The sequence below is a fragment of the Lonchura striata genome, chromosome 16 (genome assembly GCF_050655825.1).
Source record: "Lonchura striata isolate lonStrDom1 chromosome 16, ASM5065582v1, whole genome shotgun sequence".
Taxonomy (NCBI): Eukaryota; Metazoa; Chordata; class Aves; order Passeriformes; family Estrildidae; genus Lonchura; species Lonchura striata.
The window spans coordinates 4,817,501-4,841,415 of record NC_140718.1 but is presented as its reverse complement, the minus strand read 5'-3'; the positions used below and the strand labels follow the sequence as shown (position 1 = coordinate 4,841,415).

General features: G+C 49.5%; 1 protein-coding gene across 3 annotated transcripts; it reads right to left on the bottom strand.

Moving 5' to 3' along the window:
- Window positions 1–1,056: 1,056 nt before the first annotated feature.
- On the bottom strand, window positions 1,057–22,057 carry PPP4C (protein phosphatase 4 catalytic subunit). Of its 3 annotated transcripts, XM_085593470.1 has the most exons (10): window positions 22,010–22,057; window positions 19,975–20,091; window positions 15,413–15,464; window positions 13,064–13,114; window positions 11,803–11,904; window positions 10,044–10,217; window positions 6,266–6,392; window positions 4,543–4,732; window positions 2,256–2,393; window positions 1,080–1,223 (listed from the first exon to the last, which is right to left on the bottom strand). In XM_085593470.1, the coding sequence occupies exons 2-9, from the start codon at window positions 20,070–20,072 to the stop codon at window positions 2,264–2,266; spliced, it is 924 nt and encodes a 307-aa protein (XP_085449596.1). In that variant the 5' UTR covers window positions 20,073–20,091; window positions 22,010–22,057; the 3' UTR covers window positions 1,080–1,223; window positions 2,256–2,263. The 3 variants fall into 3 exon arrangements, with proteins under 3 accessions (XP_085449597.1, XP_085449596.1, XP_085449595.1); XM_085593471.1 differs by lacking the exons at window positions 19,975–20,091; window positions 22,010–22,057 and adding an exon at window positions 19,637–19,940 and having other exon boundaries at window positions 1,057–1,213; window positions 2,268–2,393; XM_085593469.1 differs by having other exon boundaries at window positions 1,173–2,393.
- Window positions 22,058–23,915: the final 1,858 nt, after the last annotated feature.

Below are 23,915 nucleotides of genomic sequence, written 5' to 3'. Positions count from 1 at the left end.
TGCGATCTCGCGAGATCTCCCCACCCGCCCGCCTCTTCTCCCCCCTCAGCTCCCGCTATTCCCGCCCCTCTCAAATCTCGCGAGAGCGCCCATTCAGAAGCATTACGATCTCGCGAGATCTCGCGGTCCGCCCTCCTCCTCCCCTGAGCGCCTCCCGCTATTCCCGCCCCTCTCAAATCTCGCGAGAGCGCCCATTCAGACGCATCGCGATCGCGCGAGATTTCGCCCCAGCATCCCCTCGCTCCTCCTCCCCGCCCTCCCGCCACGACAAATGTCGCGAGATCTCCCATTGAGTCGAACACCGTTCTCGCGAGATCTCCTTCCTCTCTCCCCACCCCCACGCTATCCTTCCAGCCTTCCCGCCACGCCAATTCTCGCGAGATCTCCCATTGAGTCCCACAGCGATCTCGCGAGATCGCGCTCCTCCGCCCCATTCACCCCCGTTCCAAGTCTCGCGAGAACTCTGTGCGTTTGAATGGGCGCTCTCGCGAGATCTCCGCCCTCCTCCCCTCGCTGCTCAGCCCCGCCCTCCCGCCACACGAAGTCTCGCGAGATCTTACCGCTTCTCTACGGGCGCTCTCGCGAGATTTTACCACCCCCACGAACTGAGGCTTTTCGCTCTCTCCCGCCTCCTTCCCGCTCTTTGTACAAATCTCGCGAGATTGCCGTCCGTCTCAATGGGTGCTCTCGCGAGATTTCTCCCCCGCCTTTCCATCATCCCCCCTTCCTCCCCTCCCAAGTCCCGCGAGATCCTTAATTCTAGGGAGGAAACTCTCGCGAGATTCCGCTGCCATTCCCCCGCCCCTTTCCCGCCTCTCCCGCGAGCTCTCGCGAGATTTCAAGCGCTGGGAGGCAGTGGGGAAGGCGTGGCCAATGCATTACGTCATTTCCTTGTTTCCCGGGGCTCTGCGCCTTCACTTCCGCTATGGGTGCCGCCATCTTGGACCCGCAGCCACGTGGGAATTGCGCGCCGCCATCTTGCCCCCTGGGCGCCGCCATCTTCGCCGTGCCGCGGAGGATGACGGGATTATTGCCCCCCCGCCCCCCACCCTTTCCCAAAAATTCCCGGAAAATTTTTTGGGATTTTCCAACTTTTTTTTATCCAAACGGAGCCGAAACGGGGCAGAAACACAAAAAAAAATTCCCCAAATTTGGCCCCAAAACGCGCGCGGGGGGGGGGGGGGGAGGGGACCCAAAGGTCACCTGGGCACACCTGGGGGCACCTGGGCACAGCTGGGCACACCTGGGAGCACAGCTGGGCACACCTGGGCACTCACCTGGGGGCACCCCAATGGTCTCAGGGGGTCCCCAGGCCTGCCCCGTGTCCCAGGGGGGCTCCAGGTGTGCCCAGGTACCCCCAGGTGTGCCCAGGTACCCCCAGGTGTGCCCAGCTCTATCCCAGGTGAGCCTCCAGGTACCCCCAGATGTGCCCAGGTGTGCCCGGATTGATCCCAGGTGCCCCCAGGTGAGCGCCCAGGTGTACTCAGGAATGCCCAGGTGAGGCCCTAGGTGTGCCCAGGTCTATCCCAGGTGCCCCCAGGAGTGCCCAGGTGAGTACCCAGGTGTGCCCAGGTGCCCCCAGGTGTGCCCAGGTCTATGCTAGAAGTGCCCAGGTACCCCCAGGTGCCCCCAGGTGTGCCCAGGTGAGCTCCCAGGTCTATCTCAGGTACCCCCAGGTGCCCCCAGGTGTGCCCTGGTCTATCCTAGGAGTGCCCAGGTGTGCCCAGGTGTCCCCAGATGAGTACCCAGGTGCCCCCAGGTGTGCCCAGGTGCCCCCAGGTGTGCCCAGGTGTATCCCAGGTGCCCCCAGGTGTGCCCAGGTGCCCCCAGGTGTGCCCAGGTCTATCCCAGGTGCCCCCAGGTGAGTGCCCAGGTGCCCCCAGGTGCCCCCAGGTGAGTGACCAGGTGCCCCCAGGTGCCCCCAGGTCTATCCCAGGTGCCCCCAGGTGCCCCCAGGTCTATCCCGGGTGCCCCCAGGTGTGCCCAGGTCTATCCTAGGAGTACCCAGGTGCCCCCAGGTGAATACCTAGGTGTGCCCAGGTGCCCCCAGGTGCGCCCAGGTGTGCCCAGGTGCCCCCAGGTCTATCCCAGGTGCCCCCAGGTGTGCCCAGGTCTATCCCAGGAGTACCCAGGTGTGCCCAGGTGCCCCAGGTGTGCCCAGGTGCCCCAGGTGCCCCCAGGTGCCCCAGGTGTGCCCAGGTCTATCCCAGGAGTACCCAGGTGTGCCCAGGTGCCCCAGGTGTGCCCAGGTGCGCCCGGGCGCTCACAGGAAGTAATCGGCCACGGGTTTCTTGGCGGGGATGCCGCGCGTCTCCTGCGGCGCCGCCTCGAAGATGATGAACTCCTTCTGCAGGTGCTCGTCCAGCTCCAAGATGGCCGCCACGTTCCCGCACCTGGCGGACAGCCTCGTTTGCATCCCGTTTGCATCTCATTTGCATCTCATTTGCATCTCATTTGTCGGTTTCAGGGGGGTTTTAGTGACCCGCCCACCTGCCCACCTCACCTGAGGATCCCAAACCCACCTGACTGCCCCAGCTCCGCCCTCTTTATGTCTCAAACCTCATTTGCATCTCATTTGCATCTCATTTGCATATAATTTGCATATCATTTGCATCTAATTTGTCGGCTTCAGCAGGGTTTTACTGACCTGACCACCTCCTGGGCTCACCTGGGGATCCCAAACCCAGCCCGGCCCCACCTGACTGTGCTGGCTCTGCCCCCTTTCTGTCTCCCTCCTCATTTGCATATCATTTGCATACCATTTGCATCCCATCTGCATCTCATTAGTCAGGTTTTGGGGGGTTTTAGCCCATTCCCACCTGCCCAATTCACCTGGGGCTGCCAAACCCAGCCCGGCCCCACCTGACAGCCCCGGCTCCGCCCCCTTGGTGTTGCTCATCTGCATCTCATTTGCATCTCATTAGGCGCTCCCTGAGGGTTTCTCAGCACGCTCTCACCTGCCGGACTCACCTGGAGCCGCACCTGGAGCCCAGGAAAGCCCAAACCCCACCTGTACCTCACAGAAACCCCACGTAATTACCACCTAATTACCCCCTAATTAGCATCTCATTAGCATACTGACACCATTTCCGCCCTCCCACCCCTGTCCAGAGTCCCTCACCTGGGCCCCGTCACTCCCTGCCCAGGTGTGCCCAGAGCTCACCTGTCCCTCATACAACCGCCATGTCATTACCATTTAATTAACCCCTAATTAGCATCTCATTAGCATACTGACACCATTTCCGCCCTCCCATTCATCTCCAGAGCCGCTCACCTGGGCCCCGTCACTCCCTGCCCAGGTGTGCCCAGACCCCACCTGCCCCTCATAGAAACCCCACGTAATTACCATTTAATTAACGCCTAATTAGCATCTCATTAGCATACCATCAGCACTAATTTGGCCCCATTTCCACCCTCCCAGCCCCATTCAAAACCCCTTAATTGGGTCCCATCACTCCCTGCCCAGGTGTGCCCAAACCCCACCTGTCCCGCATAGAAACCCCATGTCATTACCACCTAATTACCACCTAATTAGCATCTCATTAGCATACCGACAGCAATCATTTGAGATCTTTCTCACTCTCCCATTCATCTCCAGAGTCCATCACCTGGTCCCATCACTTCCTGCCCAGGTGTGCCCAGACCCCACCTGCCCCTCATAGAAACCCCACGTCATTACCACCTAATCACCGCCCTAATTAGCATCTCATTAGCATACCGTCAGCACTAATTGGAGACCTTTCTCACTCTCCCATTCATCTCCAGAGCCGCTCACCTGGGCCCCGTCACTCCCTGCCCAGGTGTGCCCAGACCCCACCTGTCCCTCATAGAAACCCCATGTCATTAGCAGCTAATTAACACCTAATTAGCATCTCATTAGCATACTGGCAGCACTAATTAGACACTGGTTCTACCATTGTCCAGAGTCCCTCACCTGGGTCCTGTCACTCCCTGCCCAGGTGTGCCCAAACCCCACCTGTCCTTCATAGAAACCCCACATCATTAGCAGCTAATTACCGCCTAATTAGCATCTCATTAGCATACCAGCAGCAATAATTGGGCCTCATTTAGACCCTCCCAGCCCCATCCAAAACCCCTCACCTGGGTCCCATCACTTCTTGCCCAGGTGTGCCCAGACCTCACCTGCCCCTCATAGAAACCCCACATCATTACCACCTAATTACCACCTAATTACCCCCTAATTAGCATCTCATTAGCATACTGACACCATTTCCGCCCTCCCATTCATCTCCAGAGCCGCTCACCTGGGCCCTGTCACTCCCTGCCCAGGTGTGCCCAGACCCCACCTGTCTCTCATAGAAACCCCACGTCATTAGCAGCTAATTACCGCCTAATTAGCATCTCATTAGCATACCGTCAGCACTAATTTGGCCCCATTTCCACCCTCCCAGCCCTGTTCAAAACCCCTTAATTGGGTATTGTCACTTCTTGCTCAGCTGTGCCCAAACCCCACCTGTCCCTCATAGCAACCCCACGTCATTACCAGCTAATTACCGCCTAATTAGCATGTGATTAGCATACCGGTAGCAGTAATTGGGCGCGGACCAGACGGTGAGCACGGTCTCTCCGAAGTGCCACTTGTAGCCCTCCATGACGAGCTGGTGGGCGCGGCAGATCATGGCGACCTCGTTGGCGGCGTTGAACTGCGCCACCACGTCCGAGCCGAACAGGTACCCGGCGCCGCGGGGCGACACGCCCCAGCCCGTGGTGTCTGACACGGGAAAACACGGGAGAACACGCGTGTGAGGGTACCCGGCGCCGCGGGGCGACACGCCCCAGCCCGTGGTGTCTGACACGGGAAAACACGTGAGAACACGCGTGTGAGGGTACCCGGCGCCGCGGGGCGACACGCCCCAGCCCGTGGTGTCTGACACGGGAAAACACGTGAGAACACGCGTGTGAGGGTACCCGGCGCCGCGGGGCGACACGCCCCAGCCCGTGGTGTCTGCATGGGATAACATGTGTGAACACGCGTGTGAGGGTACCCGGCGCCGCGGGGCGACACGCCCCAGCCCGTGGTGTCTGACACGGGAAAACACGGGAGAACACGCGTGTGAGGGTACCCGGCGCCGCGGGGCGACACGCCCCAGCCCGTGGTGTCTGACATGGGAAAACACGCATGTTTATGTGAGAAGACGTGTTTACATGTCAGAACATGTGTCTACATGTGAGAACAGGTGTCTACATGTGAGAAAACACGTGTACATGTGATAGCACACGTGTACATGTGATAGCACGCGTGTACATGTGATAACACGCATGTACATGTGATAACATGCATGTACATGTGAGAACTCAGGTGTACATGTGAGAAAACACGTGTACATGTGATAGCACACGTATACATGTGATAACACGCATGTACATGTGATAACACGCATGTACATGTGATAACATGCATGTACATGTGAGAACTCAGGTGTACATGTGAGAAAACACGTGTACATGTGATAGCACACGTGTGTACATGTGATAACACGCATGTACACGTGATAACACACATGTAAATGTGATAACACACATGCACATGTGATAACACATGTGTACACATGAGAACACGCGTGTACATGTGATAACACGCGTGTACACGTGAGAACACGTGAGAACACGCGTGTGCGCGTGAGCCCCAGCACAGGTGAGGGAATTCAGGGGATTTTTGAGGCCCATTCCGTGAATTTTGGGGTAAAATCCCAAAGATTTGGGGATTTTGGGGGTTTTTTTGGGTCCCTCACCCTGAACATTTTAAGGAATTTTTGGGGCCCATTCAGGTGAATTTTGGGGTAAAACCTCGAGGATTTGGGGATTTTTTTGGGGATTTGGGGTTTTTTTGGGGTTTTTTCTATCCCCCACCTGTCCCTCACCTTGAACATTTTAAAGAATTTTTGGGAGAATTCAGGTGATTTTTGGGGCCCATTCAGGTGATTTTTGGGGCCAATTCATTGAATTTCGGTGTAAAACCTCGGGGATTTTGGGTTTTTTTCGGGGATTTTCGCCTGCCCCCCCCGTGCCCAGGTGTGCCAGGTGTGCCAGGTGTGCCAGGTGTGCCCACCTGTCCCTCACCTGTCCCTCACCTGTCCCTCACCTGTCCCTCACCAAGAACATTCAGGTGAATTTTGGGGCCAATTCAGTGAATTTCGGTGTAAAACCTCGGGGATTTTGGGGTTTTTTCGGGGATTTTCGCCTGCCCCACCCGTGCCCAGGTGTGCCAGGTGTGCCCAGGTGTGCCAGGTGTGCCCGGCCGTACCTTCGGGGTCGGACCAGAGCAGGTCACACATGGGCCCGTCGTGCGGCACCTCCTGCTTGCGGTCGATGGTGCGGATCTGGTCCAGGGTCTGGATGGACGGCGAGAGGCCGCCGTGCACGCAGAAAATCTGGGAATTCGGGAAAGTTTGGGGGATTTTGGGGGATTTGGGGATTTTGGGGACATTTGGGGGATTTGGGAATATTTGGGCAATTTGTGGGATTTTGGCTCATTGGGACATTTTGGGTCATTTGGTTCATTTGGGGGATTTGGGACATTTTGGGATCATTTTGGGCATTTGGGACATTTGGGGGATTTGGGATATTTTGGGGTCATTGGGGAAATTTGGGGGATTTGGAACATGGACTCATTTTGGGGAAATTTGGGGCATTTGGGGGATTTGGGGCATTTGGGTCATTTTGGGACATTTTGGGGAATTTGGGGGATTTGGGACATTTTGATGGATTTGGGAATATTTGGGCAATTTGGGATTTTGGCTCATTGGGACATTTGGGATATTTGGGGGATTTGGGTCACTTTGGGGGGATTTGGGTCATTTTGGGGGATTTGGGTCATCGGGACATTGGTCCAGGGTCTGGATGGACGGTGAGAGGCCGCCATGCACGCAGAAAATCTGGGAATTTGGGAAAGTTTGGGGGATTTTGGGGAATTTGGGGAATTTGGGGGATTTGGGGGATTTGGGGGATTTGGGGGATTTGGGTCATTTTGGGGAATTTGGGGGATTTGGGGGATTTTGGGACATTGGGGACATTTGGGGAATTTGGGTCGTTTGGGGGTGCACGCAGAAAATCTGGGAATTCGGGAAAGTTTCGGGGATTTTGGGTCATTTTGGGGATTTTGGGACATTTGGGACATTTGGGGGATTTTGGAACATTGGGGACATTTGGAGGATTTGGGAAATTTGGGGAATTTGGGGATTTGGGACATTTGGGGGATTTGGGACGTTTTGGGATAATTTTGGGCATTTGGGACATTTGGGGAATTTGGGATATTTTGGGGTCATTGGGGAAATTTGGGGGATTTGGAACATGGAGTCATTTTGGGGAAATTTGGGGACATTTGGGGGATTTGGGGCATTTGGGACATTTTGGGACATTTTGGGGAATTTAGGGGATTTGGGACATTTTGGGGGATTTGGGACATTTGGGGAATTTGGGTCGTTTGGGGGATTTGGGACATTTTGGGATATTTGGGGACATTTGGAGGATTTCGGGGTTTTGGGACATTTTGGTGGATTTGGGGACATTTGGGGGATTTGGGGACATTTGGGGGATTTGGGGGATTTGGGGAAATTGGGACATTTTGGGGGATTTGGGACATTGGGACAGGGTCTGCATGGACAGTGAGAGGCCGCCGTGCACGTAGAAAATCTGGGAATTTGGGAAAATTTGGGGGATTTTGGGGGATTTTGGGAATTTTGGGGATGTGGGGGATTTGGGACTGTTGGGGGATTTGGGGGATTTGGGACATTTTGGGGTCATTGGGGAAATTTGGGGGATTTGGAACATGGACTCATTTTGGGGAAACTTGGGGCATTTGGGGGATTTGGGAGATTTGGGGGATTTGGGACATTTTGGTGGATTTGGGAATATTTGGGCAATTTGTGGGATTTTGGCTCATTGGGACATTTTGGGCCATTTGGTTCATTTGGGGAATTTGGGACATTTTGGGATCATTTGGGACATTTGGGACATTTTGGGGACGTTGGGGACATTTTGGGGGTTTGAGGGATTTTGCAACATTTGGGGGATTTGGGTCATTTGGAACATTTTGGGACATTTTGGGACATTTTGGGACATTTTGGGACATTTGGCGCCATTGGTGACATTTTGGGACATTTCGTTAATTTGGGGGATTTTGGGGATTTGGGGGATTTGGGGGATTTGGGGAAATTGGGTCATTTTGGGGGATTTGGGACATTTTGGGGGATTTGGGACATCGGGACAGGGTCTGGATGGACGGCGAGAGGCCGCCGTGCACGCAGAAAATCTGGGAATTCGGGAAAGTTTGGGTCATTTTGGGGGATTTTGGGGATTTTGGGGATGTGGGGAAATTGGGGAAATTGGGGGATTTGGGGGATTTGGGACATTTTGGGACATTTTGGGACATTTGGGACATTTGGCGCCATTGGTGACGTTTTGGGACATTTCGTTAATTTGGGGGATTTGGGATATTTGGGGGATTTGGGGGATTTGGGGGATTTTGGTGGATTTGGGGACATTTGGGGGATTTGGGGGATTTTGGGGGATTTGGGGGATTTTGGGGGATTTGGGTCATTTTGGGGGATTTGGGACATCGGGACAGGGTCTGGATGGACGGCGAGAGGCCACCGTGCACACAGAAAATCTGGGAATTTGGGAAAGTTTGGGTCATTTTGGGGGATTTTGGGAATTTTGGGGATTTGGGGGATTTGGGACTGTTGGGGGATTTGGGGGATTTGGGACATTTTGGGGTCATTGGGGAAATTTGGGGGATTTGGAACATGGAGTCATTTTGGGGAAATTTGGGGCATTTGGGGGATTTGGGGCATTTGGGACATTTTGGGAAATTTTGGGGAATTTGGGGGATTTGGGACATTTTGATGGATTTGGGAATATTTGGGCAATTTGGGATTTTGGCTCATTGGGACATTTGGGATATTTGGGGGATTTGGGTCACTTTGGGGGGATTTGGGTCATTTTGGGGGATTTGGGTCATCGGGACATTGGTCCAGGGTCTGGATGGACGGCGAGAGGCCGCCATGCACGCAGAAAATCTGGGAATTTGGGAAAGTTTGGGGGATTTTGGGGGATTTGGGGAATTTGGGGGATTTGGGGGATTTGGGGGATTTGGGTCATTTTGGGGATTTTGGGGACATTTGGGACATTTTGGGCGATTTGGGATCATTGGGGGACCTCAGTGTCCCGACCCCCTCCAGCTGCCCCGGGTGCCCCCAGGTGCTCCCAGGTGTGCTCAGGTGCCACCAGATGTGCCCAGATGAGTGCCCAGGTGTGCCCAGGTGTGCCCAGGTGTGTCCCAACCCCCCTTTAAACACTCCCAGCTGTGCCCAGGTCTATCCCATGTCTATCCCAGGTCCATCCCAGGTGCCCAGGTGAGTGCCCAGGTGTGCCCAGGTGTGCCCAGGTGAGTGCCCAGGTGAGTGCCCAGGTGAGTGCCCAGTTGCCCCCAGGTGTGCCCAGGTGCCCCAGGTGAGTGCCCAGGTTCCAGGTGAGTTCCCAGGTGCGCACCTTGCCGCCGATGATGGCCAACAGGCTCAGGTAGTCGAAGATCTCCATGCCCCACCTCCCCCAGGTGTGTCCAGGTGAGTTCCCAGGTGCCCAGGTGCCCCCAGGTCTATCCCAGGTGTGCCCAGGTGTGCCCAGGTCTATCCCAGGTGAGTGCCCAGGTCTGTGCCAGGTGCGCACCTTGCTGCCGATGATGGCCGACAGGCTCAGGTAGTCGAAGATCTCCGTGCCCCACCTCCCCCAGGTGTGCCCAGGTGTGCCCAGGTGAGTGCCCAGGTGCCCAGGTGAGTTCCCAGGTGCCCCCAGGTGCCCCAGGTGTGCCCAGGTGAGTGCCCAGGTGAGTTCCCAGGTGCCCAGGTGAGTTCCCAGGTGAGTTCCCAGGTGTGCCCAGGTGAGTGCCCAGGTGAGTGCCCAGGTGCCCCCAGGTCTATCCCAGGTGCCCAGGTGAGTTCCCAGGTGCCCAGGTGAGTGCCCAGGTGCCCCAGGTGCCCCAGGTGAGTGCCCAGGTGTGCCCAGGTGAGTGCCCAGGTGCGCACCTTGCCGTCGATGATGGCCGACAGGCTCAGGTAGTCGAAGATCTCGGTGCAGTAGCGCCACACGGTGACGGAGCCGTACTTGCGCAGGCACTCGTCATAGAAGCCGTACACCTGCGTGATCTGCCGGGACTCGTGGTTCCCGCGGATCAGCGTGATCCGGTCCGGGTACCGCACCTGAACATGTGTGACATGTGTGTGACATGTGTGTGACAGGGCACACCTGCGTGATCTGCCGGGACTCGTGGTTCCCCCGGATCAGCGTGATCCGGTCCGGGTACCGCACCTGAACATGTGTGACATGTGTGTGACATGTGTGTGACAGGACACACCTGCGTGATCTGCCGGGACTCGTGGTTCCCGCGGATCAGCGTGATCCGGTCCGGGTACCGCACCTGTGTGACATGTGTGTGACATGTGTGTGACATGTGTGTGACACGGGTGTGACATGTGTGTGACATGTGTGTGACATGGGTGTGACAGGGCACACCTGCGTGATCTGCCGGGACTCGTGGTTCCCGCGGATCAGCGTGATCCGGTCCGGGTACCGCACCTGTGTGACATGTGTGTGACATGTGTGTGACATGTGTGTGACACGGGTGTGACATGTGTGTGACATGTGTGTGACATGGGTGTGACAGGGCACACCTGCGTGATCTGCCGGGACTCGTGGTTCCCCCGGATCAGCGTGATCCGGTCCGGGTACCGCACCTGTGACATGTGTGACATGTGTGTGACATGTGTGTGACACGGGTGTGACATGGGTGTGACATGTGTGTGACAGGGCACACCTGCGTGATCTGCCGGGACTCGTGGTTCCCGCGGATCAGCGTGATCCGGTCCGGGTACCGCACCTGAACACGTGTGACATGTGTGTGACACGTGTGTGACATGTGTGTGACAGGACACACCTGCGTGATCTGCCGGGACTCGTGGTTCCCGCGGATCAGCGTGATCCGGTCTGGGTACCGCACCTGTGACATGCGTGTGACATGCGTGTGACATGTGTGTGACATGTGTGTGACACGTGTGTGACACGTGTGTGACATGTGTGTGACATGTGTGTGACAGAGGTGTGACATGTGTGTGACGTGTGTGAAACGTGTGTGACATGTGTGTGACATGTGTGTGACAGAGGTGTGACATGTGTGACATGTGTGTGACACATGTGACACGTGTGTGACACGTGTGTGACATGGGTGTGACACGGGTGTGACACGTGTGTGATGTGTGTGACATGTGTGTGACAGGGGACACGGGTGGGACACGCCCGGTCACACCTGTACCAGGTATAACAGAAACGTGCACACGTAACATGCCTGTGACACGCCTCTGACACACCTGTGTCACACCTGTCACACGTGTCACACCTGTGTCACACCTGTGTCACACCTGTCACACGTGTCACACCTGTATCACCTGTGTCACAGCAGTGTCACACCTGTGTCACACCTGTGTCACACCTGTCCAGGTGTGTCCCACCTGTCTCACCTTCAGCGCCAGCAGCAGCAGGAAGGTCTCACACGTGTCCCAGGTGTGTCACACCCGTGTCTCACCTGTCCAGGTGTGTCCCACCCGTCTCACCTTCAGTGCCAGCAGCAGCAGGAAGGTCTCACACCTGTCCCAGGTGTGTCACACCCGTGTCACACCCGTGTCACACTGTCCCAGGTGTGTCACACTGTCCCAGGTGTGTCACACTGTCCCAGGTGTGTCCCACTGTCCCAGGTGTCTCACCTGTCCAGGTGTGTCCCACCTGTCTCACCTTCAGCGCCAGCAGCAGCAGGAAGGTCTCCACGCTGTAGAAGCCGCGGTCCACGAAGTCGCCCATGAACAGGTAATTGGTCTCTGGGACATCCCCACCCACCTGGACAGGTGAGATGGACAGGTGAGACATGGACAGGTGAGACATGGACAGGTGAGACATGGACAGGTGAGACATGGACAGGTGAGATGGACAGGTGAGATGGACAGGTGAGACATGGACAGGTGAGATGGACAGGTGAGACATGGACAGGTGAGATATGGACAGGTGAGATGGACAGGTGAGATGGACAGGTGAGATGGACAGGTGAGACATGGACAGGTGAGATGGGACAGGTGAGATATGGACAGGTGAGATGGACAGGTGAGACATGGACAGGTGAGATATGGACAGGTGAGATGGGACAGGTGAGACATGGACAGGTGAGATGGACAGGTGAGACATGGACAGGTGAGATATGGACAGGTGAGACATGGACAGGTGAGATGGACAGGTGAGACATGGACAGGGGAGACATGGACAGGTGAGATATGGACAGGTGAGACATGGACAGGTGAGATGGACAGGTGAGATGGACAGATGAGATGGACAGGTGAGACATGGACAGGTGAGACATGGACAGGTGAGATATGGACAGGTGAGACATGGACAGGGGAGACATGGACAGGTGAGACATGGACAGGTGAGACATGGACAGGTGAGATGGACAGGTGAGACATGGACAGGTGAGACATGGACAGGTGAGATATGGACAGGTGAGACATGGACAGGTGAGATATGGACAGGTGAGATGGACAGGTGAGATGGACAGGTGAGATGGACAGGTGAGACATGGACAGGTGAGATGGACAGGTGAGATATGGACAGGTGAGATGGACAGGTGAGATGGACAGGTGAGATATGGACAGGTGAGGTGGACAGGTGAGATATGGACAGGTGAGATGGACAGGTGAGATGGACAGGTGAGATATGGACAGGTGAGATGGACAGGTGAGACATGGACAGGTGAGATGGACAGGTGAGATGGACAGGTGAGATATGGACAGGTGAGATGGGACAGGTGAGATGGACAGGTGAGATATGGACAGGTGAGACATGGACAGGTGAGATGGGACAGGTGAGGTCACTCATTGGTCACTCAGGGGTCAGGGGTCACTCAGGGGTCAGGGGTCACTCAGGGGTCAGGGGTCACTCATTGGTCACTCAGGGGTCACTCAGGGGTCAGGGGTCACTCGGGGGTCAGAGGTCAGGGGTCACTGACCCGGAACAGCTCCTTGAGGTCGTAGAACTGCCCGTGGATGTCCCCGCACACCTGGGGAGAAGCGACCCAAAATCACCCAAAATTCACCAAAACCACCCAAAATCACCCAAAAACACCCAAAAACACCTAAAATTCACCAAAAATCCACCCAAAATTCACCAAAATCACCCAAAATCACCCAAAAACACCCAAAATTCACCAAAATCACCCAAAATCACCCAAAAACACTCAAAATCACCTAAAATTCACCAAAAATCCACCCAAAATTCACCAAAATCACCCAAAATCACCCAAAATCACCCAAATTCACTCAAAAACACCCAAAAACACCCAAAATCAAGCCAAAATTCACCAAAATCACCCAAAATCACCCAAAAACACCCAAAATACCCCCAAAATCACCCAAAATCACCCAAATTCACTCAAAAACACCCAAAAACACCCAAAATCAACCCAAAATTCACCAAAATCACCCAAAATTCACCCAAAGCACCCAAAATTCACCCAAATTCACCCAAAAACACCCCCAAAATCACCCAAAATTCACCAAAATCACCCAAAATCACCGAAAAACACCCAAAACACCCCCAAATTCACCCAAAATCACCCAAATCCACCCAAAATCACCCAAAATTCACCCCAAATTCACCCAAAATCACCCAAAATTTGTCCAAAATTCACCCAAAATCACCCAAAATTCACCCAAAGACCCCCAAAATCCCCAAATTCCCCAAAATTCCGGACAAAAGTTCCCCAAAAAATCCCCAAAAATCCCCAAAAACTCCCGAAATCCCAGAAAAATTCTCAATATTCCCAAAATTCCCCAAACCCCCCAAAATTCCCCAAATTTCCCCAAAATTCCTGAATTTCTCCAAAAAAACTCCCAAATTTTGGCCAAAAGTTCCCCCCAAAAATTCCTCCAAAAATTCCCCAAAATTCCCAAATTTCCCCCAAAAATTCCCAAATTTTGGCCAAAAGTTCCCAAAAAAATCCCCAAAATTCCCCAAACTCCCAAATTTATCCCCAAAATCCCAAATTCATCCCAAAAAATCCCCCCAAATCCCCAATTTTCCCCCAAAAAATTCCCAAATTTTGGCCAAAATTCCCAAAAAAATTCCCAAAAAATCCCTCAAAATTCCCCAAATTCCCAAAAAATTACCCCAAAACCAGCCACACTTTTCCCTGAAAAATCCCTTAAAAATCCCCAAAATCCACAATTTTCTCCCCAAAAAAAATCTCAAAAATTCCTCCAAAAATCCACAAAAATTCCCCAAATTTTTCCCTAAAATTCCGTTAAAAATCCCCAAAATCCCCGAATTTCTCCCCAAAAAAATCCCAAAAATTCCTCCAAAAATGCATAAAAATTCCCTAAATTCCCAAAATTCCGAAAAATTCCCAAATTTATCCCAAAAACTCCCCCACAAACCCCAATTTTTCACCCCAAAACTCCCAAATTTTGGCCAAAATTCCACCAAAAATTCCCCAAATTTCTCTCAAAAATTCCCAAATTTTGGCCAAAAGTTCCCCCAAAAAAATCCCAAAAATTCCCCCAAAAGATCCCGAAATCCCAAAAAAAATCTCAATATTCCCGAAATTCCCGAAACCCCCCAAAATTCCCCAAAGTTCCCCGAAATTCCTGAATTTCTCAAAAAAAAAAATTCCCAAATTTTGGCCAAAAATTCCCCTCAAAAATTCCTCAAATCCCCAAAATATTCCCAAATTTCTCCCTAAAAAAAAATCAGAAAAATTCACCCAAAAACCCCTAAAAATTCCCCAAAATTTTGGCCAAAAAGTTCCCAAAAAATTTGCCAAAATTCCCCAAAATCCCGAAAAATGCTCAAAATTCCCAAAAATCCCCAAAATGTCCGAATTTCCCCCAAAAATCCCAAATTTTGGCCAAAAGTTCCCCCAAAAAATCCCCAAAAATTCTTCAAAATTCCCAAACTCCCCAAAAATCCCCAAAATTCCCAAAAATTTCCCAAAATTCCCCAAAACTCCCATATTTATCCCCAAAATTCCCCCAGAACCGCCAAAAAAAACCCAAAATTCCCCAACTTTGACCAAAAATCCCCAAATTTTGACCGAAAATTCCCAAAAATCCCCAAAACTCCCGAAAAATTCCCCGAAATTCCCAAATTTATCCCCAAAACTCCCCCAGAAATTCCCAAATTTTGGCCAAAAACTGCCCAAAAAATCCCCAAAATTCCTCCAAAAACTCCCGAAATTCCCGGATTTCTCCCCAGAAATTCCCAATTTTCCCCGGAATTCCCGAATTCCCGAATTCCCAATTCCCGAATTCCGGAATTTCCCGGATTTTCCCGATTTTCCCGATTTCCCCGATCCTCTCACGGTGACGGGCGAGTCGACGCGCTGCACGTTGCTCTCCTCCACCAGGATCTCCCTGACACAATTAGCAGTAATTAACGCTCGTTAACACTCATTAGCGCTCATTAATGCTCATTAACGGTCATTAATGGTCATTAACACTCATTAGCACTCATTAGCGCTAGTTAGCACTCGTTAACATTCATTAACACTCATTAATGTTCGTTAGCACTCATTAATGCTCGTTAACACTCATTAGCACTCACTAACACTCATTAGCACTCATTAACGCTCGTCAGTGCTCGTTAGCGCTCGTTAACATTCATTAGCACTCATTAGCGCTCGTTAGCGCTCGTTAACACTCATTAGTGCTCATTAGCGCTCATTAATGCTCGTTAGCGCTCGATAGCGCTCATTGCTGCTCGTTAACGGTCATTAGTGCTCATTAGTGCTCATTAACACTCATTAATGCTCATTAGCACTCGATAGCGCTCATTAACACTCATTACCGCTCATTAGCACTCATTAGCACTCATTAGCGCTCGTTAGCACTCATTAGCACTCATTAGCACTCATTAATGCTCGTTAGCACTCATTAACGCTCGTTAGCACTCATTAACGCTCATTAGCACTCATTAGTGCTCATTAACACTCGTTAACACTCGTTAACGCTCCTTAGCGCTCATTAGCACTCATTAGCGCTCATTAACACTCAATTAACGCTCATTAGCACTCATTAGCGCTCATTAACACTCACTAACACTCATTAACGCTCATTAGCACTCATTAACACTCATTAACCCTAATTAGCACTCATTAATGCTCATTAACACTCCTTCGCACTGATTAATGCTCATTAGAGCTCATTAGCACTCGGTAAAACTCATTAATGCTCATTAGCGCTCATTAATGCTCGTTAACGGTCATTAACACTCATTAACACTCATTAGCACTCGTTAGCGCTCATTAACCCTAATTAGCACTCATTAATGCTCATTAGCGCTCATCAACACTCATTAGTGCTCGTTAGCGCTCATTAACGCTCATTAATGCTCGTTAATGCTCGTTAGCGCTCATTAACACTCATTAGCACTCATTAATGCTCGTGAGCGCTCATTAATGCTCATTAATGGTTATTAGCGCTCATTAGTGCTCGTTAATGCTCATTAACCCTAATTAGCACTCATTAACGCTCAATAGTGCTCATTTGCGCTCATTAACCCTATTTAGCGCTCATTAATGCTCATTAGCACTCATTAAGACTCATTAACGTTCATTAGCGCTCATTAATGCTCATTAATGCTCATTAGCACTCATTAACACTCATTAACGCTCATTAATGCTCATGAGCGCTCATTAATGCTCGTTAACGGTCATTAATGCTCATTAACGCTCATTAACGCTCATTAGCACTCGTTAAGACTCATTAACATTCATTAGCACTCATTAATGCTCATAAACGCTCATTAACACTCATTAGTACTAATTAATGCTGATTAACGCTAATTAGCACTCATTAATGACCATTAACGCTCATTAGCGCTCAGTAACGCTCATTAGCACTCATTAACGCTCATTAATGCTCATTAACGCTCATTAACACTAATTAGCACTGATTAACACACAGTCAGCACTAACGAACCAAAAATCCTCGCCAAATTAGCCCCAATTAACGCTAATTAGCACAACATTCACGCTAATTAACACTCATTAACACTAATTAGCACTGATTAACACCAAACGAACCAAAAGTTAACCCCAAGTTATTCCTAATTAACACTAATTAACACTAATTAACGCTAATTAACACTAATTAACGCTGATTAGCAAAAATTCCACAGCAATGAACACAAAATCAACCCCAATTAGCCCTAATTAGCCCTAATTAACACTAATTAACACTAATTAGCCCAAAACTAGCACAAATTAATGCTGATTGACACTGACAGCAATTAACGTCAAATTAACACTAATTAACCCAAATTAACCCCAAATGAACTCTAATTAACCCAAGTTAACACTAATTAACGCTAATTAACGCTAATTAATCCCAAATTAACCACAATTAACCCACAATTAACTCCAATTAACACTAATTAACATAAAATCAACGCCAACTCATCCAAAATCAACGCCAATTAATGTTAATTAACAGCAATTAACACGAAATCAGCCCCAATTCCCCCATTGAACGCAATTAACCCCAATTAGCCCTAATTAGCACTAATGAAACCCAATTAATGGCAGTTGCCACTAATTAACACCGTTTGCCATGAAATTAATGCAAATTAACACAAATTAACGCTAATTAACGCCAATTAACAGCAATTAGCATTAGTTAAGAGCAATTAACACTAATTAGCCCCAAATTAACATTAACCACAATTAACAGTAATCAACATCAATGAATATTAATTAACAGCAATTAACATTCATTACCTGCAATTAAGGCTCATTTGCCCCTAATTAACACCAATTAACGAGGTAAACTAAGCACAATTAGCGGCAATCAACACTAATTAACCCTAATTAACCCCAATTAACCCTAATTAACCCCAATTAACGCTAATTAACCCCAATCAGCCCCAATTAACGTCCGCCGGGCTTCGTTAGGCGTTAACGAGTGTTAATTAAGGTCTGGGAGCATTATTGATGAGCGCTAATTAGCGCTAATTAGTGTTAATTAATGAGGGCTAACAGGCACCAAGGGTTAATTAGCATTAATTAGCATTAATGAGCCTTAATGAATGTTAATTAGCGCCAGTGAGTGCTAATGAGGGCTAATCAGGGTTCATTAGCGCTAATGAGCCTTAATGGACTCTCATTAGCGTTAATGAGAGTTAACAAGCCTTAATTAGCGTTAATTAGCACTAATGAGCGTTAGTGGGCATTCATTAGAGTTAATGAGTTAACAAGGGTTAATTAGTGTTAATTAGCACTAATGAGCATTCAGTAAGGAGAGTTAATTAGTGTCAGTGAGACTTAATTGGGGTTAATTAGCGTTAATTAGCACTAATGAGCCTTAATGAGCATTAATGAGAGTTAATTAGTGTCAGTGAGTGCTAATGAGGGTTAATTAGCATAATTGGCACTAATGAGCATTAATAAATGTCAGTGAGCATTAATTGGGGTTAATTAACATTAATTAGCACTAATGAGCATTAGTGGACACTCATTAGCGTTAATGAGTGTTAATGAGGGCAAATTAGCGTTAATTAGCGCTTATGAGCGTTAATTAGCACTAATTAACGAGTGTTAATCAGCGTTCATGAGCATTAGTCAGCGTTAATGACCTTTAATCACCGTTAATGAGCGCTAATTAGGGGAAACAAACACCAACACCCATCAATGCCCATCCCACCCTCACTAACGATCACTAATTAGCGTTAATTAGCGTTAATTAGCGCACAGGGCCTTGACCTCGCTCTCGCGGATGAGCCTCAGTGACCGTTAATGAGCATTAATGAGCGTTAATGAGCCTTAATGAGCGTTAATGAGCGTTAATGAGCGTTAATGAGCGTTAATGACCCTTAATGACCGTTAATGAGCGTTAATGAGCGTTAATGACCGTTAATGACCCTTAATGACCGTTAATGAGCTTTAATGACCGTTAATGAGCGTTAATGAGCCTTAATGACCGTTAATGAGCGTTAATGACCGTTAATGAGCGTTAATGACCCTTAATGACCGTTAATGAGCATTAATGACTGTTAATGAGCCTCAGTGACCGTTAATGACCGTTAATGACCGTTAATGAGAGTTAATGAGAGTTAATGAGCGTAAATGACCGTTAATGACCGTTAATGACCGTTAATGACCGTTAATGAGAGTTAATGAGCGTTAATGACCGTTAATGACCGTTAATGACCGTTAATGACCGTTAATGAGCATTAATGACCGTTAATGAGCGTTAATGAGCATTAATGAGCATTAATGAGCCTTAATGACTGTTAATGACCGTCAGTGACCGTTAATGACTGTTAATGACCCTTAATGACCGTTAATGACCGTTAATGAGCATTAATGACCCTTAATGACCGTTAATGATCGTTAATGACTGTTAATGAGCATTAATGACCGTTAATGACCGTTAATGACCGTTAATGACCGTTAATGACCGTTAATGACCATTAATGACCGTCAATGACCGTTAATGACCGTTAATGAGCACTAACGAGCTCCAACAGGCACAATCCCCATCAATGCCCATCCCACCCTCACTAATTAGTGTTAATTAGCGCTAATTACCGGGCCTTGGCGCACAGGGCCTTGACCTCGCTCTCGCGGATCAGCGTCAGTGACTGTTAATGACCGTTAATGACCGTTAATGAGCACTAACGAGCTCTAACAAGCACAACACCCATCAATGCCCATCCCACCCTCACTAACTAACATTAATTAGCGTTAATTACTGTTAATTACCGGGCCTTGGCGCACAGGGCCTTGACCTCGCTCTCGCGGATCAGCGTCAGTGACCGTTAATGACTGTTAATCACCATTAATGAGCACTAACGAGCTGTAACAAGCACAATCCCCATCCCACCCTCACTAACTAACATTAATTAGTGTTAATTAGCGCTAATTACCGGGCCTTGGCGCACAGGGCCTTGACCTCGCTCTCGCGGATCAGCTCGCAGCGCCGCAGCTGCTCGATCTGCCGGTCCAGGTCGCTCAGCTCCCCCATGGCGGCGCTAATTAACCCCTGCGCCGTTAATTGGGGCCCTCGTTAATTGACGCGGGGGAATTAACGAGCCCCGGGGGGGAATTAATGAGCCCCGGCGGGTAATTAACGCCCATTTCTCATTAACAAAGGGAGGGAAAAGGGGTTTGGGAAGGGTTGAAGTATCGGGGATGCACTAATTAACCCCTCATTAATTAATTAAGGGCCTCATTAATTAATTCATCTCCTCCTGGAGGAGTCTGAGGGGTAATTAACGAGCCCGGGGGTAATTAACTCCCAATTTTTAATTAGAAAGGGAGGGAAAAGGGGTTTGGAAGGGTTAAAGTCTGGGGCATGCGCTAATTAACCCCCGATTAATTAATTGCAACCCTCATTAATTGGCTGAGGTGACTCTGGGGGTAATTAATCCCTGCCGGGGCTTATTAATGAGCCTGGGGGTAATTAACCCCGGATTTTTAATTACAGGGGTGACAAAGGGACCCTAATGAACCCCTTAATGAATGACTTAATTAATTGGGACCCTCGTTAATTGAGTAACCAACCCTGGGGTAATTAACAAGCCAGGGGTAATTAACCCCTGCCAGGGGTAATTAATGAGCCTGGGGTAATTAACGAGCCCAGGGGTAATTACCGAGCCTGGAGTAATTAATGATCCCGGGGTAATTAATGAGCCGGGGATAATTAATGATCCCGGGGTAATTAACCTGTGCCAGGGATAATTAATGAGCCTGGGGTAATTAACAAGCCAGGGGTAATTAACCCCTGCCAGGGGTAATTAATGAGCCTGGGGTAATTAACGAGCCCACGGGTAATTACCGAGCCTGGAGTAATTAATGATCCCGGGGTAATTAATGAGCCGGGGATAATTAATGATCCCAGGGTAATTAACCTGTGCCAGGAGTAATTAATGAGCCTGGGGTAATTAACGAGCTGGGGGTAATTAATGAGCCCAGGGGTAATTAATGAGCCGGGGGTAATTAACGAGCTGGGGGTAATTAATGAGCCCAGGGGTAATTAACTCCTCCAGGGGTAATTAATGAGCCGGGGGCTCGTTAGCAGGGCTGGGAGCGGGGGCTCATTAAGCGCTAATTAATGAGGGCGGTCGTTAATTACCCCCCCCGCTGCCCCTCCCCCACCCAGAGACCCAAAACCACCAAAAAAAACCAAAAAAATTCCCCAAAAAATCCCAAAAATCCCAAAAAATTCCCCAAAAATTCCCCAAAAAATTCCCACAAAAACCCCAAAATTCCGCAAAAATTCCCCAAAAAATTCCCCAAAATTCACCCAAAAATTCCCCGAAAATTCCCAAAAAATTTCCCCAAAAATTCCCCAAAATTCCCCCCAAAATTCCCCCAAAATTCACCAAAATTCAACAAAATTCCCCAAATTCCCCCAAACGGCCCCAAAATTCCCCCCTGGGACCCCCCGAGAGCCCCAAAACCCCCCAAAAAAATCCCAAAAAATCCCCAAAATTCCCAAAAAACCCTAAAAATCACCCAAAAAATCCCCCCCAAAAAAAACCCCAAAAATTCCCGACAAAAACCCCAAATTCTGGCAAAAAAAAAAAAAAAACAAATTCCCAAAAACCCCAAAATTCCAAAAAAAAACCCCCAAAAATTCCACCAAAAAAACCCCCAAAAAATCCCAAAATCCCCAAAAAAGCCCCAAAATTCTGACCAAAAAAAAAAAAAATCCCCAAAAATCAAAATATTCCACCCAAAAATTCCACAAAAAACGCCAAAAACCCCAAAATTCCCCCAAAATTCCCCCCAAAATTCCCCCCCTTGCCCCAAACGGCCCCAAACCCCCCCCGGGCCCCCCCGAGAGCCCCGAAACCCCTCGGGGAAGTTTCGCGAACCCCAAAAAGCCCCAAAATGCCCCAAAATGCCCCAAAACGCCCCAAAATCGCCCAAAATTCCCCAAAATCCCCAAAACTTCCCCCCAGGCCCGGAGCCGCCGCCGCCGCCGCGTCACTTCCGGTCACGCCCAGCCCGGAAGCGGCGAACCGGAAGTGAAGGGGAGGCGACAAAATGGCGGCGGCGGCGCCAAAAACGGCCCCAAGATGGCGGCGGCGGGAAAAGGGCGCCAAAAACGGACCCGGCCCAAAATTCACCCAAATTGCCCAAAATTCACCGAAATTACCCCAAATTGACCCAAATTCCGGAGATTTGTGGGGAAAAGGGACCCGAAATTCCCCAAAATTGCGAAATTTGAGGGGAAAGGGACCCAAAATGACCTGAAATTCCTGAAATTTGCAGAGAAAAGGGACTTAAAAACCGCCCAAAATCCCAAATTTTGTGGGGAAAAAGGAGCCAAATTTCCCCAAAATCGTGAAATTTAGGGAAAAGGCGCCCGAAATGCCAAAATTGACCAAAATTCCCTGAAATTCTGGAAATTGTTGGGGAAAAGGGATCTGAAATTACCCAAAATTACCCAAAATACCCCAAAATCCCAAAATTGAGGGGAAAGGGACCCGAGATGCCAAAATGGAGGAGAAATGACCCAAAATTCCCTGAAATTCTGGTAATTTGTTTTGAAAAGGGAGACAAAATGACCCAAAATGACTCAAAATGACCCAAAATTCCCCAAAATCCCAAAATTTGTGGGGAAAAAGGAGCCAAAATTCCCCAAAATTCCCCAAAAATTACTCAAAATTGAAACAAAGAGACCCAAAATCCCGAAATTTTTGAGGAAAAGGGACGCAAAATTCTCAAAATTGAGGGGGAAAGGGATCAGAAATGCCAAAATTGAGGGAAAGGGACCCAAAATTACCCAAACTCCTAAAATTTGGGGGGAAAGGGACTCAAAATGCCAAAATTGAGAGGAAAGGACCCAAAATTCAAAAAAATTCCAGAGATTTCTGGGGAAAAAGAACCCAAAATCCCCCAAAATCCTGAAATTTGTGGGAAAGGGGACATAAAATTCTGGAAATTTGTGGGGGGAAAGGAGCCAAAATTCCCAAAATTGAGGAAAAGGAACTCGAAATTCAGCGAAATTCAGAAATTTTTGGGGATAAGGGACTCAAAATTCCCAAAACTGGGGGGGAAGGACCAAAAATTCCCCAAAAATCCGGAAATTTGTGGGGAAAGGACCCAAAATGCCAAAATTGAAGGAAAAGGGACCCGAAATTCCCAAATTTGAGGGGAAAGGACCCAAAATTCCCCAAAATTGCGAAATTTGAGGGGAAAGGCACGTAAACCCCCCAGAATTCCCCAAAATTTGTAAGGAAAAGGGACCTAAAAACCCCTGAAATTCCAAAATGTTGTGGGGACCCAAAATTACCCAAAAATTCTGAAATTGAGGGAAAATGGACCCAAAATTGCCCAAAATTCTGGAGATTTGTGGGGGAAAGGGACCCAAAATTCCCAAAATTGAGGTGAAAGGATCAACAATTCCCCAAAATTCCTGAAATTTGTGGGGAAAGGGACACAAAAATACCAAAAACCCCAAAATTTGTATGGAAAGGACCCAAAAATACCAAAAATCCAAAATTAATGGGGACAAGGCTGCAAAAACACCCAAAATCCTCAAATTTGTGGGGAGAACAGCCCCGAAACCCAAAAATCTGTGGGGAAATGAAGCCAAAATTCCCCAAAATCCTGAAATTTGTGGGGAAAGGATCCGAAATTCCCAAAAATTCCTGAAATTTGAGGGGAAAAAGGACCCAAAATGCCAAAATTGGGGGAAAGGGACCCAAAATTCCCCAAATCCCCTAAAATTGCCCAAAATTCTGGAGATCTGTGGGGAAAGGGTCCTAAAATTACCCCAAATCACCTGAAATTGAAAGAAAGGCACCCAAAATTCCCCAAAATCCTGAAATTTGTGGGAAAAAGGGACCCGAAATGC

Coding starts and splice junctions, on each gene's coding strand:
- PPP4C (XM_085593470.1), bottom strand. CDS start 20,072: ATGGGGGAGCTGAGCGACCTGGACCGGCAGATCGAGCAGCTGCGGCGC. Junction 10,218..11,802: donor TGCTGCTGCTGGCGCTGAAG/GTGAGACAGGTG, acceptor ACACATGTTCAG/GTGCGGTACCCGGACCGGAT. Junction 6,393..10,043: donor CGGCCATCATCGACGGCAAG/GTGCGCACCTGG, acceptor CCGAATTCCCAG/ATTTTCTGCGTGCACGGCGG.